General features: G+C 39.6%; 1 protein-coding gene across 1 annotated transcript in view; it reads left to right on the top strand.

Moving 5' to 3' along the window:
* The window catches only part of DOK6 (docking protein 6), a 236,443-nt gene that overhangs the window by 163,546 nt on the left and 56,295 nt on the right, over window positions 1–16,602 (top strand). The window contains exon 6 of the mRNA XM_057414770.1: window positions 12,612–12,750. Within this exon, the coding sequence (XP_057270753.1) occupies window positions 12,612–12,750 (139 nt within the window). The remainder of the gene's footprint in view (window positions 1–12,611; window positions 12,751–16,602) is intronic.

Raw genomic sequence — 16,602 nt, 5'->3', positions numbered from 1 at the left:
CAGGTGTTCTGCTAAATATGAACTGAATAATATTTTCATAGAATGTTTTTGTCTTCACTGGGGAATAATAGCTTTCAACAGGGTGCCAGATCTCTGTTAGCAAATGTCTGTATTTGAATATGTTCCTAGCTTCCAGGATTTGGAACATATATCTCACCCATTCAAAATAAGCTGAAAATTAATAGCCAATCCATGATAAGTGTAAAGGTTTAATTAAAGAAAAATTTAGCTGCTTGTAGTCTTTGCAATTTCTTCACTTTTCTGAGACTAAGCTTTTTCATGGTCTGTTTGTTGTACAGCCAATTGTAACTGCTGCTTCTGTGCTGAAATGTTAATATAGGAGTTCTTGATGTATCTTTCACAGAGCTGGTAAGAATAGATACTTGTCCAAGACACTGTTAAATAGTATTTCATCATTATCAGCAAGACCTGAATTTTACAAACTAACAGACCTAATTATCAAACAACATTTTTGTGTTTGTTCTATTACTTAAACTCGGAAATGCAAATGTCTTGTGTATTTAAGACCATGTCAACAATTGGGTTTATTACCCTCTCTTTAATAATTGATTTATTCTTTTTTCAAGAAAATGTTAAGGGGGCAAAAATCTTCATAAATTGGGTTTTACATATACATATGCATTTATTATCTACACTGATTTGTTAAATAATACGAACTGAATACTGACACAAGAGGGTAATTTACATGTGCAACCTAGAATCCTTCTTATAGGTGATAAAGCACAAACAACACAGTTCGATCTTCCTCATCAAAATGTCTTAAGTCATGTTTTATGAAGCTGGTCTGTAAGCAGGAAGGGGTGAAAAACGTAGTTATAGTCCTATTAAGGTATTTGGAATTCAACTTCTTAGACTCCAGAATAATGCTTTGCTTATTGTCTCTAGTTTAGTTTTTAACGTCTAGGATGTAGAAAAACTGAACCTCTCCACAGCATGTTTGCTGTTACGTATGGCTATATTTCATAATGTTAATCTCTACATTCTACGTTGTATGCATGACTTCTGCTTTTTTATACTGTAATGAGCATTGAGAATAATTTACTGCCTTTAAGTCTGCAGCAGTAGTTACATTTATTCTGATATATCAAAATAATTCATATAAATAAAGACATTTTAATGAGAAGAGATGGAAAGTTTTGTAGCAACCAAATAAAAGTGGTCTGAAATAAGTCCCTGACAGAATACTCCTTTTAATCAAAACTGAACCTCAGGAAAAAAAAAAAAAAAGAAATAAAATTTTTCCACTGTGTCTTATGATGAAAGGGGATTAACTCCATGGAAATGAATTAGAGAATTACAGTTACAGTGGACAATCATTGATATAATCCAGAAAAAGACATAGCTTGATTTCTTCACTTCCATTAAGCAAAAAATGGAAAGCCTCTGACATGCAGGAATCAGTTAGTGGCCCTGATATGCCCCACTAGTCTAAATTTGCTATCACAGAGTGCAGCACAGAAACAGTGATTGCAGAGGCAGCACAGGCAATGAGTATAAAAAATATCACAAGAGGAATAATTATCACTAGTACTGTACAGAAATGTCTCCTATCTGACAAAACAAATAAAAGCATGTTTTCATGAGAAATTTTGTGTTTATATTATACTAATTAAATGGTCATTTGGTTTAGGCAGAAAAAGAAATAATCTTATCATGTAAAACCATTGTTCACACAAAACATGTCCCTTTTAGAGGAGATGCTTTTCTGTTCACGAAGACTTGAAAATACTAGTCATCAGACTGGCACCAAGAGTTTTGTTACTGTGACTGCAAATAATATTTTAAAAAGATGCGCAACTTAGAATCATAGAATCATAGAATAGTTAGGGTTAGAAAAGACCTTAAGATCATCTAGTTCCAACACCCCCTGCCATGGGCAGGGACGTCTCACACAAAACCATGCCAACCAAGGCTCTGTCCAGCCTTCCCATGAACACTGCCAGGGATGGAGCATTCACTACTTCCTGGGGCAACTTATTCCAGTGCCTCACCACCCTTACAGTAAAGGACTTCTTCCTTATATCCAATCTAAACTTCCCTTGTTTGAGTTTTAATTTGTTACCCCTTGTCCTATCACTACAGTCCCTAATGAAGAGTCGCTCCCCAGCATCCCTATAGGCCCCCTTCAGATACTGGAAGGTTGCTATGAGGTCTTCACGCAGCTTTCTCTTCTCCAGGCTGAACAGCCCCAACTTGCTCAGCCTGTCTTCATACTGGAGGTGCTCCAGTCCCCTGATCATCCTCGTGGCCCTCCTCTGGATTTGTTCCAACAGTTCCATGTCCTTTTTATGTTGAGGACACCAGAAGTGCACACAATACTCCAGGTGAGGTCTCACGAGAGCAGAGTAGAGGGGCAGGATCACCTCCTTTGACCTGCTGGTCACGCTCCTTTTGATGCAGCCCAGGATACGGTTTGCTTTCTGGGCTGTGAGTGCACACTGAAGCTGGCTCATGTTCATTTGCTCATTGACCAACACCCCCAAGTCCTTCTCCGCAGGGCTGCTCTGAATCGCTTCTTTGCCCAACCTGTAGCTGTGCCTGGGATTGTTCTGACCCAGGTGTAGGACCTTGCATATGTCATGGTTAAACTTCATGAGGTTGGCGTCAGCCCACCTCACAAGCGTGTCAAGGTCCTTCTGGATGGCATTCCTTCCCTCTAGCATTATCAACCGAACCACACAGCTTGGTGTCATCGGCAAACATGCTGAGGGCACACTCAATCCCACTGTCCATGTCAGTGACAAAGATGTTGAACAAGACCAGTCCCAACACTGATCCTTGAGGGGCACCACTCGTTACTGGTCTCCAGCTGGACATTGAGCTATTTACCACAACTCTTTGCATGCGGCCATCCATCCAGTTCTTTATCCACCAAGTGATCCATCCATCAAATTGATGTCTCTCCGATTTAGAGACAAGGATGTCATGCAGGACAGTGTCAAACACTTTGCACAAGTCCAGATAGATGACATCAACTTCTCTACCCCTGTCCATCATTTCTGTAGCCCCATCATAGAAGGCCACCAAATTGGTCAGGCAGGATTTCCCCTTAGTGAAGCCATGCTGGCTGTCACCAACCACACAAATTGACTTGGAAAGTAATAAACTCCTCCAGAAAATACTGGAGGAGGACTCCTGGGTTCCTCTGAGTAATAAAATCCTAGCTACCTGATAGCAAATTGTCATCACTCATTTCCATCTGAGAACTGCAAAATGTTATCATAAGTGCAGCAGAAAAGCTGCTTTGGTGGCATGAGGGATCCTTTAGTTCTTTTAGTTGAAAATGCTGAGGATGACTCAAGAAATACAAGATCTGACCTTGAACAAATCTTCAGGGCTAAGCTCCATGACCAAGTTACTGAGCTGTATCACAGGTATGGTAATGTTATATGTTTCCTATATCAGCTCAGCCTAAATTCAAAGAGATTCCACATGTAAGAAATCTAATTTAAGATTCAACACTGCTATCTGTATCTCATGACCATGTGCAAGAACAGTGAAAAGCTAACCTACCTCATCTGAAGAGCAATAACATGGCAATAAAAGTTATGGAGAAATGTCTGTCACCAGCAATTAGTAGATATCATGCATAATTACTTTTTCATGTTGTATATTCTTGACAGTAAATGGCATCATTAAGGGGGGCAGGCAGATGCCATATATATGAGATAATTTTCATTATTTGCTTCTCAGATCATAAAATTGCCAGGACAGCTATTTGACATTCCAGATAAAACTGAAATGCTGATGGCAAAACATGGCAATCTAACTCATTATTTACATAGGGGTTGAGTAACAGGCCACACTCGGTCTGTCCGCTTGTTCTGGATGTTGCCCTTTATGCTGTGCTTCATGTTTACGATCTTCATTTCCCTGTCACAGATTTTTCAGAGGACATTTTCCCCACTTTCACTGACCTTGATCCAACTTTAGGTCTTTCTAACATCTGCTGTCAAAGTTCGCTACCTGAATATCACACTTTAGTGCACATTTTCCTTTCTTTGTCTTCTCTATGCTTCATCCATAGACCTTTCCTAGGTCCCATACATATCCTATTTATGTAGTTACCATTTTTCCTATTGATTACCCCACCAATTTTATCCCTTTTTTGTCTGCTTTATTGTAAGTTAGGATTCTTATCAATATTTCCTTATTTCTTCCTGTGTTTTTCTGCCCTTTCAACATAGAATCTGACTTATAATTTTATAAAAATATACTTAGTTTATTTTTCAGTTGTTTTGATGAGTATTCCTAGATGTAAAAGGAGCTTTTCATGTAAACATGCCCCTGCCACAAAGAGCTTGTTTGCTTTCCTAGCTTTTTTCATTTTCTCAGAAAAGAACAAGTTTGGGAGGAAGCAAGCTAGCATGTGTTTAAGGCTGGAATGAGTAAAGAATCTGGACCCTCAGGGGAGATTTGCATTCATTTTATAGTGAGGTCTACTGGTTACCTATCTTGTCTTTAATGTATGCTGTGTGTAATATCCTTGCACACAAACGGTACTTCTGTCAAAATAACTTAGCTCAAGTTGAGATAACAACAAACAAGGAAAAAATAAAAGTTAGGTATCCACAAGAGAGATATTGTTTGTGTATCTCCACTGATAATCCAATTAAATTGGAATAAAAATTGCTAGTTTCCACCATATTTTAGAAAATCTAAACTGTAGCAACACAAGAAATAAGTGTCTCAGTTCAGAGTTAAAAATTGCATACCAATTAATTTTTTTCCACAGCTTCAGGACTTTAAAGAAAGGGTCTTTTATATACCATTTGCCTTGTGACAGTATGAAGTCTGGTTCCACACGTGCCATCTGACCACCTTCATCAAGTGATCTTCTCCTCTCTCCTTCCATCTTCCACTGATGTGGGAAGGAATGGGAAGATTCAGTTCATGAACAATTGGCTTCGAGACTGGTGCTACAGGCAGGGCTTTGGATTCTTTGATAACGGCTGGTTTTATAGGGCACCAGTCTGGACAATGACAAGTGAGAAAGGTTTGTCTCACAGAGGGAAAAGGATGCTGGGGCACGAATTAGCAGGGCTCATTTGGAGAGCTTTAAACTAGATTCGAAGGGGGATGGGGTTGTAGCTGGGCTTGCCCCAGTGGGGCAGCGCTCCAGAATTAATGAAGACTGGGAGGCCTCCTACAATCCTAGGGTGAAATCGGTGTGCTCAGCTCGCTCCCTGAAATGCCTGTACACCAATGCGCGCAGCATGGGAAATAAGCAGGAGGAGTTGGAAACCTGTGTTAAGTCAGGAGACTATGATCTGGTGGCAATTACAGAGACGTGGTGGGACAGCTCACATGACTGGAATATAGTCATGGAGGGCTATGTCCTTTTCAGGAAAGACAGGCCAGCCAGGCGGGGTGGTGGGGTTGCTCTTTATGTGCGGGAGGAACTACAGTGCACCGAGTTCTGTCCAGGGACAGATGACGAGCGAGTTGGGAGTCTGTGGGTGAGAATTAAGGGGCAGGCTGGCAGGGGGGATACTGTTGTAGGTGTCTGTTACAGACCACCGGATCAGGGTGAGGAAGTTGACGAGGCCTTCTACAGGCAGCTGAGAGCGGCCTCACAGTCACAGGCCGTGGTCGTCGTGGGGGATTTTAACTTCCCTGATGTTTGCTGGAAGGACCACTCGGCAACCCAGCCACAGTCCAGGAGGTTCCTCCAGTGTATGGGTGATAACTTCCTCCTGCAAATGGTGGATGAGCCGACCAGGAGAGGAGCGCTGCTGGATCTCATCCTCACTAACAAGGAGGATCTGGTTGAAGCAGTAAGGGTTGAGGGCTGCCTTGGTTGCAGCGACCACGAGATGGTGGAGTTCAGGATCTTGTGTGGCAGGACTAGTGGAATACCAAGTAGAATTGCAACCCTGGACTTTAGCAGGGCAAACTTTGGCCTTTTCAAGCAATTGCTAGGGGAAATCCCATGGGCAGGGCTGCTTGAAGGTAAAGGGACCCAAGATAGTTGGTTGACATTCAAGGACTGCTTTTTCCGTGCTCAAGATCGGAGCATCCCGACACGTAGGAAGTCAAGGAAGAGGGCCAGGAGACCTGTGTGGCTAAATAGGGAATTGCTGGGTATGCTCAAGTGGAAGAGGAGAGTTTACAGGTCATGGAAGGAGGGGCTGGCCACTTGGGAGGAATATAAGGCTGCTGCTAGAGGATGTAGGAAGGCAGCTAGGATGACTAAGGCCTCCTTAGAATTAAACCTGGCGAGAAGGGTCAAGGACAGCAAAAAGAGGTTTTTCAAATACATGGCATATAAAACTAACACCAGAGGCAATGTAGGCCCACTGATGAACGGGATGGGTGCCCTGGTGACAGAAGATACAGAGATGGCAGAGTTACTGAATGCCTTCTTTGTCTCTGTCTACTCTGCTGCAGGCAGTCCTGAAGAGCCCTGTACCCCTGAGACCTTAGATGAAGTCAGGTCAATGGAGCGGTTTGCCTTAGTCGATGAGGAATGGGTTAGAGACCAGTTGAGCAATCTGGACATCCATAAATCCATGGGTCCAGATGGGATGCACCCGCGGGTGCTGAGGGAACTGGCGGAAGTCATTGCTAGACCACTCTCCATCATCTTTACCAAGTCTTGGGAAACGGGAGAGGTGCCTGAGGACTGGAGGAAAGCAAATGTCACTCCAGTCTTCAAAAAGGGCAAGAAGGAGGACCCGGGTAACTATAGACCGGTCAGCCTCACCTCCATCCCTGGGAAAGTGATGGAACACCTTATCCTTGGTACCATCTTAAGGCATATCAAGGATAAGAAGGTTATGAGGGGCAGTCAACATGGCTTCACCAGGGGGAAATCATGTTTGACCAATCTCTTAGCCTTTTATGAGGAAATAACACGGTGGATGGATGATGGCAGAGCGGTGGATGTGGTCTACCTTGACTTCAGCAAAGCATTTGACACAGTCTCCCACAGCATCCTCACGGCTAAAATGAGGAAGTGTGGACTGGATGATCAGGTAGTGAGGTGGACTGCGAACTGGCTGAAGGAGAGAAGCCAGAGAGTTGTAGTCTATGGGGCTGAGTCTAGTTGGAGGCCTGTAACTAGTGGAGTGCCTCAAGGGTCAGTACTGGGACCGGTATTATTTAATATATTCATCAACGATTTAGATGAGGGAATTGAGTGTACTATCAGCAAGTTTGCTGATGACACTAAGCTGGGAGGAGTGGCTGACACGCCAGAAGGCTGTGCTGCCATCCAGCGAGACCTGGACAGGCTGGAGAGTTGGGCAGGGAATAACTTGATGAAATATAACCAGGGAAAGTGTAGAGTCCTGCATCTGGGCAGGAACAACCCCAGGTTCCAGTATAGGTTGGGGAACGACCTGTTAGAGAGCAGTGTAGGGGAGAGGGACCTGGGGGTCCTAGTGGACGACAGGATGACCATGAGCCAGCACTGTGCCCTTGTGGCTAAGAAGGCCAATGGCATCCTGGGGTGTATTAGAAGGGCGGTGGTTAGTAGGTCGAGAGAGGTCCTCCTTCCCCTCTACTCTGCCCTGGTGAGACCGCATCTGGAGTATTGTGTCCAGTTCTGGGCCCCTCAGTTCAAGAAGGACAGGGAGCTGCTGGAGAGAGTCCAGTGCAGGGCAACGAAGATGATTAAGGGAGTGGAGCATCTCCCTTATGAGGAAAGACTGAGGGAGCTGGGTCTCTATAGTTTGGGGAAGAGGAGACTGAGGGGTGACCTTATCAGTGTCTATAAATATATAAAGGGGGAGTGTCACGAGGACGGAGCCAGGCTCTACTCAGTGGCAAACAATGATAGGACAAGGGGTAATGGGTACAAACTGGAACACAAGAGGTTCCACTTAAACTTGAGAAGAAACTTCTTCTCAGTGAGGGTGACGGAACACTGGAGCAGGCTGCCCAGGGAGGTTGTGGAGTCTCCTTCCCTGGAGACATTCAAAACCCGCCTGGACGCATTCCTGTGTAACATTATCTAGGTGTTCCTGCTCCGGCAGGGGGATTGGACTAGATGATCTTTCGAGGTCCCTTCCAATCTCTAACATACTGTGATACTGTGATACTGTGATCAGCAAATAAGCACTACATGTCTTCATTTCTGGGCCTTGAAGTATCTGAGTAATCAGCTTCACTGTTTAAAGGAAATAATTTTTCACTCATCAGGTGCAGACTATGGAACAGCAGTTACATCCAGTTTGGTACTGTTAAATTTTAGCACTCTGATTACTGGACAACACCTATTCATGATATGTTCTCATTTAAAAAAAATAAAGTTCCTTTTTATTCAAAGAACTGTAAATGTTAAACTAGGGTACCAGCTAGTTATCATGTATTAGCTATTAATAGCCATAATTACTAATAATAAACATTTTAGGTTGTTTTTTTCAGGGCCTACTTAACGATCTTTACCTTTTTAATGAATCATTTGCATGTAACTTTACATACTTTTGAGTATACGACAGCCATTATTTCTTTACTGCTAAACTACTTGTGGGTAAAAAGAAGCCGTTCAAATACATTAAAATTTAGATTTAGATATATGAAGAACTATTTTTTTTCTGGTTACAATGATCATTTATCCTTTATTTTAAAACAATGCCTTATAGAAAATAATGTTTCTATGCATCTTAGTTTTCAGACAACCTTCATTATTGTGAAAATGAATTTTACCCTTAACTGAAGTAGTGAAATGAAGCTGAGATGTCAAATTCCTGTCCTCTTATGCAGTTGCTGAATATTGCACCATTAAACTTTCAAAATATTTCAACTATGACAGGAGAGCATGAACCTCTAATTGGCAAAAGGTGCCGCTCATAAATGGTAGTCAACAGTTTCCTTTTTGAAGGGAATTCTACGAGGTAAATATATAATTAATATATAGTCTTGATTCTGCTCTAAAAGATGAAGTTACTGTACTGACCAGTGGGAAACCTCACAGGAAGTTGGGAAATGCTGAAAAAAATCTGGCAGTACTGATGGGAAAATCTCTTTGGCCTGAACAGAAGCTCTACCTTTGAGTAAAAGCAAGAACTTTCACTGTTGATCTCTTTCACCAGTTTCTGGGCCACAAGCTCTCATGTTCTTCCTATTCCTTACTCTGGCTCTTGAGCCAGATCTGCTAATGATGATTGTGAAAAGCTATGCAAGTATTTTAAGAAGTAAAACTTATTATTGGTTTACCTGCTAGTTTTGTTATCTGCCCAGTTATATCAATCTTTAATAACATAGAAAAAAATGCACTCTCCTATTTCTGTCAAAGCACTTGATACATTTTAATGTATTGAATCCTTAAATATCCTAAAGCATAGGTTAATAACATTCCTGTTTTAAAGTTGGAAAACACAGAAATAGACAACCTAATATCAGCACTTTTCAAGCGTCCACAGACAGTTAAGTCTCTCATAGAAAAATTTAAGTATACAAAATCAGTGAAGTTTCTTGACAGTGAAGGTCATACTGAGTTGGTAGACCTGTGGTGCATAACTGCAGCAGCATCAGGGGAAGAAGAGGCCCACATCTTTGTTGTGTCTTTTCTCTAAAGTGATTATAGGTTGTACAAAAGTTATGAAGATGTTAATAAATTAGCAGCTGAACAATCATATCTGCACTAAACATAGAAAAAAAATATTTACCTTCAATTATTTTATTTTTACTCATAATAAAGCAATGCATTATCAAGGCTAAACCTAAAACTGTAGCTTTAAATGGACAGTTACCTGGCAGCAGAGAAGGCTGTAAAGAAAAGAGTTTCTTTGTTTTTCTGGCTATATTTTGACTGTAAATAGAACAAGCCAAGAATTGCGCTTCAACTTATGGGCTTGTCCATTCCTGTACCCAGATAAGTAAAAGGCCTTTGTTTTTTTTGGCAAAACTCTTAAGCTTACAAGAGCACACTTACCCCTTTGCCTGGCCCCATCTCCATCATGCTTTAGAGTGCTTCTATTTTAGTTTGTTTCCTTGCCCTAGAAAGAAAGACTGAAGCTAACCCTAAAACATGCAACTGATCTTCGTGTCATAACTAGAATAGAACTGAACAGGAAATAGAAAATAATAGAACAGAAAAAAAAAGAACAGAACAGAAAAAAGAACAGACTAGAACAGAAAGGAGAAGGAAAGGGAAAGGTGAAAAAACTAAAGGGAAAGGAAAAGGGAAAGAAGGGAAAGGGAGGAGAAGGAGAGAGAGGGAGAGGGAATAGGAGAAGAAAGGGAAAAGAAGGGAAGACAAGGCAAAGGAAGGGGGAAGGAGAAAGGGGAAGGGGAAAAGGGAAAAGGAAAAGAGGAAAGGAAAAAGGGAAGGAGAGGAGGCAAGGTGAGAGGGAAAAAGAAAAAGAAGGAGAAAGAGAAGGAGGAGAGGGATTGGCTGCATGTATGTCATCCATCATTAGCCAGGGAAGCCCACAGTGCAGACACAGGGAGGCTGTCATCTATGATTTTCCAGCATTTCTTTGACATGTCCACCACAGTCACCCATTGCTGTGGGGAAACAGGCCCCTGCAGTGCTGTCCTGTGCAGTGGGTGAGGTGCTGGGGCACCTCCACAGCCTGCACTGCTGGCTCCACGCATGGCTCGTGAAGGTGGTACAGACCCTAGTCTGATCAGCAGTGGTGGCAATTAGGTTTTGCTCTGTCAAAACACACAGCTTATCTCCTGAATCTTAATCATGCCCCATTTCCTGTTTCCTTGTTTTTATCCCTGTAGGATTTTTCATCCTCTGGAACCAACAAAGAGATCATATTTTGCTTCAGTTTCTGAAGCCTTCTAATTTTTTCCAGACTTTCCATTTCACGCTGTTTGAATTTTATTAAGATCTCTTTGCACAAAAGGAGAGTACCAGCTATATGATGCCCTGAGGGATCTGAAAAGCTGTTGCCGTAATGTTGCAAAACTCTGGAGACATTTTATTTCTACCAGAAGCTCTTTGGAGGACTGTGGCAAAGGATATAAAGTATCTTAAATATTCACAGCAGGGATATTGATCTCTGTTGGAATTTAATAAAAAAGTTGGAGTTTTTTTTAATCTATTAATCAGTACATCACATTAATACTGATCAAATAATTCCTGTATCCAAAATACATTGTATTTTCTCTACATCTTGGGATGGAGAAGACTATTTTCATTCCAGAATTATGGATAATCTCCATATGGATAATATTATGAATCATCTATTCTTAAGACTATGACTTTCTTTTCCACACCTCATTACTAAGTATTTTCACCAGGTAGTTTCCAGAAGCACCTCTCTTTTCTCTGTTTCCGCCTTCAGTACTTTCTGTTCTTCTCACACGTAGCTATGCATAAGTTCTTTATAGGAGTCTCACAAAAGCATGTCTCCTCCAATGACAGACAAAGATTTTGTAAGTGTTAATAAGGTTTTATCTTCAGTGGTCAGCCTTGAAATCAAAAGCAACTGCTGAGCTCTCAGTACTCTCTTCTGTAGCACAATAGTCCTGTTCAACCGAGTTTTGAAATAAAATTTTGTGGGAAGCTGTATTGTAATTTGACAAAAAAATGTCTCATGAAAAGCATTATTCTATTTTCAAGAAACTGTAATATGATAGTGTGTGCATGTAACATAGCCAGAGACATATTCAAATGATTATTTAATTAAAATATCATAGATCTATATGTTCATTTGATGGGAAAACATTTTTAAAATTCAATGTATGAATAATCATACAGAATCTGGGGTGTAAACTGTAAAGATATTGTTATTTAAAAACCTGCTAGAATGTTAGACTACTCAGGACACATTTTTCTAAAATGCTCAGCAATTTGCCTCCTGATTTCTGTGTGAAGGTCATTCAATAACCTAACATTGTTGTCTCTTCCCATTTGCTGTATTTCCCAGCCCTCTTTGTCATTGCATTACCATGTACCACTTTTCTTCCACAGAATAATGCTACATCGATATCACAGATAAGGGTAACAGCAGTTGTTCTTTCAAAAGAAGAAATTAAATTTTTTTTTTCTGGGATTTTTTTTTCACTATTTAATCTTCTTTTACTATAGAAATACTCTTCCTATTGTCAAATAGACTGAATGGCTTTTGTAAGTATCAAGGTAGCTTTAGACACTGCCTCACATAACTGCACTAACAGAGACAGTTATAATTTAACCCTCTTAATGCTGTCTTTCATTACTTAAAATGTCTTTCATAATCACTTCTTTGTAGCAATTAACCATAACATTTTTATTTGGTCACTGTTCTCTTCAAATATCAGCTTTTCTAAGTCCTGATGTGCTTTACACTTCTGGCTGGAATTGGTTTAGAGAATAAAATTTTGCTCCCTCTTACATGTGCAGACATTTTAAACAATGCTGGAAATAGCTGACTGTATTCAAGTTTTTATTCTATGCTAAAACTTCTTTCTCACTACCCAGATGATGATTAAAACTGAATTTAAAGGTTATGTTCATGAAGTTCAGCACATCTGCTGTAATATGCCTCTCTTCAATGGTAAAAATAACTGCAGATGCTCAGAATTCCAGAGTTTAACTACAAAAGCTGGAATTTCCTACTGCAAGGTGTGCACTTTTTGTAATAGTTAGATAAAAATTACATAATGCTCATTTTTTTACTTTCCATTCTGTTTAAATCTCACTACAGGATGTGTGACACAGGAGAAGGGCTGTTCACCTTTCAGACACGAGAAGGAGAAATGATATATCAGAAAGTCCATTCCGCAACACTGGCAATAGCAGAGCAACATGAAAGATTAATGATGGAGATGGAGCAGAAAGCAAGGGTAAGCCCTTTTCACTGATATCTTTAAACTTATTAAAAAAGTTTAAACTTTTTTTAAACTTCATTAAAAACTGGTAATGAACAAAAGAAGTGTGGAGTAATGGCATTCCATGGATTCATCTGTAATGACAGTATTAGCTGTGTACAAAGACAACAGATATTTTTGAATTCATGCTATTTCATGGTCAGGGATTTTCAGTAAGCACTATATAATGATTGTTGTTGATGTGTTTTTGGTCCGGTGAGTGCCATAAGCTATGCAGAAGCTGTGGGTGGTGTAAGAGAAGCTGAAAAATCTGTTGATTTTATACTTCAACTAGTAAGCTAATGGTGTTTGGTTTTGAAATTTACTTCATTTATGGAGGTCTCTGGACACAAAAATTCTGTTTCAGAATATTAAGTGATGATACATTCATTTTTATGCTAAGAAATCTGTTGCTGAAGCCAAGTAAAATGTTAGAGAGAGGCATGAGAAGAAACTAAGCCTTTCCGTTTACCTTTGAAAGGGCACGGACTGGAAGCAAAAATGTTATGCGGCAGATAATTTTAGTGTGAGGTGTCCCTGCCCATGGCAGGGGGCTGGAACTTGATGATCTTAAGGTCCTTTCCAACCCTAACTATTCTATGATTCTATGATAATATAGTACCAAGTCTGCTCCATTGTCATCGTGAGCAGAAGCTCAGTTAGTTTAGTAGTCAGTCATGTACGCACTTTTATCTTCTGCCCATTTCCCCTTCAAATTATAACACTGGGAAAAAGACCTGAAGTATGGTATCATTTGTGACTGGCGTAGGTGTGGGTTTGAGTTAGTTATTGGTTTTATTGACATTAAAGCAGACTAGATTTTATTCAAATACTACAACAAAGTGGACAATGCTCTTATGTGTTTGGGAAAAGAATTAATTTGTGCCAATGCTAGTACTTCAGTTGAGATTCTTTTCAGGGAAATTGTTATCTGTATATTCACTTCTTTTGTTATCTTTCTTTTTTTTTGATGGATCAGTGTAATACAGATGGCAATTTTATTTTGCAGCTGTTTTGCAGAGGAGGGGGCAATTGGAGTGTTCAAGACCAGGTTGGACAAGGCCTTGGGTGATATGATTTAGCGTAAGGTGTCCCTGCCCACGGCAGGGGGGTTGGAACTAGATGATCTTAAGGTCCTTTCCAACCCTAATTATTCTATGATTCTATAATTCTATGATTGTACAGTTTCAGTATAACAAATTAATTAAAAAAACATTGACCGGCTTTCTATTTACAATATCATATTTTGTACTGTTGTGTTATCTGTATGCAAATGTCAGCAGTTCTGGTTTTATCATCTGAATAATATGCCTTCTTACAAACCTCTTCTCTTGCCACTTCCATGTGCCCCTGGGGTTTTTTGTTTGGGTTTGGGTGGGCTTTTTTGTGTTGGTTTTTTTTTGTTGTTGTTGGGGGGTGTTAATATAATTTAGAAATCTGATCATATTGTTAGTCTTGGAATTACAGAAGAAAAAAGTGTTAGCCTCAAAACCAGCATGTATCCCCACTAACTGTAGCCAGGTGTTAAGCATAGAAGATGCACATCTGAGTCTCTAACAGCCAGTTCTATCACCACTCTCCAGTCCCCAGTCTGGGCTGCAAGATTTTTCCACTACCTTTCTGTTAGCTTAGGTGCTTATCTGACTCAGTGGGTCAATTCAGCTTTCTAATCTGGAAAACCAAAACAAAACCCTACTTAAAAGGAATAGGATACTGCAGGGTTACTGAGATAAATTGGGTTACAAAGGCGGCAGTAAACTGTTATATCTTCTCAGTTGTCTTGTCCTGAGGAGAGAATGAAAAAGAGTCATTCACCCTCAGTAAATGCTGAGTACCCTCCTTGGAATCAGTAGATGATGTTGGTTTTGGTGATCTTTTTTTAAACTCTTTCAGATAAAAAAGTTTAAAAGGTACTTTTCACAAGCCAGCATATGAGTACAGTTGGTTTCAGGAGCACTTGTCTGCCTAGCCTCTACACCAGGATGCAATGATTACCAAAACATTTTCATCCCTAATGCCAGCTTTGATCTTCTGCCACTCAGCCTCCACTGGAAACACTCCTGATGTAACTTCTTCACCCACTGTTGTTCAAGTGCATAACATGGGGAGTTAAGGGCTGTAGATTTCTCATGTTATGACTATGCATATGAGGGAGGCTAAGGAAATAGTCATACCTTTCTAACCTTATAAATTACTTCTTTCAAGAGCTGCCAGTAAAAACCTATAATGTAATCTGAAATATATAAAAACTTACAATGTGTAAAACAATAATTCTAAATAACGTAGCACTAAAGTTGATGTTAAGCAACTGAAGTTAATCAAATGTCAGTAAAACTGAAGTATAAATGCATGAAGCAAATATAACGGCACAAGTTTCATAACTTATTGTTGTAGGAAATTTTCCATGGCACTTGTTTTGCTTTAGACAACAGAGCTGTAAAAATAATGCTATTTAGACTGTGATCCTTTAAACATTTGCAAGAAGATAAACACCTTTATGGACATTGCATAATATTTTTTTCGCATCATCATTGTTTACAAGTCTTGTCTCTAATATTCAACTTAATGTAAGTGAAGGAGTCATCATGATAGTTTTCTGACATTTAAAACAGATATTATCAATCAGTTTATATGTTTAAAAAAAAAATGTTATTGGGGGGGAAGTAATAAGTGTGCCAAATAAGACACATATCAGGCAATGCAACTGGGCTTAAGGTGAGGTTTAAGAGGAAGGTGGCTGAGAAATAAGCCTGGGAGTCATTTAATCTTTCTTTTAATCTGGAACAGATTGAGGAGGGTAACAATGGATGGGTCTGAGGATAAATATAAATTACAGGGTGTCAGACACAGTATTAACAGGCATGTAAATAGAATGAAGAATATTACTATAAATTATCTCAGAATCAGAAAAGAAACAAAAATAATCTGAGTCTGGATACAGTAACAGCATTAGTGTCATAATGAACTTTTAATTTAGCTTTGTCATGTAAGTCTGTAATATGTATTTCTTCATCTATTTTTAACCTGATCACAACACAAACATATACTTATCGAAACATTACAGGATCAAACATCATCAAGAAATATGTCAAGCATTTTAAATTTTCAATTTAAAATTATGGTTTCAAATTGAAGTATCCCACCATTGCCAGTGCATCTCCAGAACTTCGTCTGGTTTATGGCTATTTATGTCTTTGTGCAATGGTATGCCTATCACTTATTATTTTCAAGTTGTAAAGTATGGGAAAAACAGAAAGACACAAGTGGATGCTGCCAGCTCAATGAATATAAAATATATTTAGTTAAAATATACATCTTTTGGGCTCCATTTCAGTACTACAATTTACTTACTATGACAAAGCTCTTTTATGTTCTAATTTTGCCTGAGTGCATTTGCGTTGTGTCAATACCTGGATGGGAAACTGGAGAAGAAAATTAGTGGAATCCACCATAGATGATCCCATGTCACAACACATTGGTCTTTTAGCATGTTTTCTTCTCTTTCCAAATGTTGATATAAACTCAGCCACTGAGGTTCTGAATTTTTAGGATCATTCATGAACTCATGCACTTTCTGCAAGTTAAAGTATAGCCTAAAGCATAGGCCAGTTATTCATTCTGATATTTAGTTCACTTTTGTTCTTTATTTCCCATCTATGATTTTTCAGTATAATGTTTGTTTAGAAACTTTATAACCCTGTAAAAAGATGGATGCTTTACCGCAATACATAGTGAATTGTTTACTTGGTTCCCATGGGTGTTGTGAAGCTTATTTCCAGAGCAGAACGAAACAGAACAGAAAACAGAACAGAACAGCAGTAGAATAGA

The sequence above is a fragment of the Pezoporus wallicus genome, unplaced genomic scaffold (assembly GCF_028554395.1).
Source record: "Pezoporus wallicus isolate ANWC-B61680 ecotype Strahan unplaced genomic scaffold, APGP_CSIRO_Pwel_v1 contig_2, whole genome shotgun sequence".
Lineage (NCBI taxonomy): Eukaryota > Metazoa > Chordata > Aves > Psittaciformes > Psittacidae > Pezoporus > Pezoporus wallicus.
The sequence above is the reverse complement of the archived record's forward strand: the minus strand, read 5'-3'. Positions and strand labels throughout refer to the sequence as shown.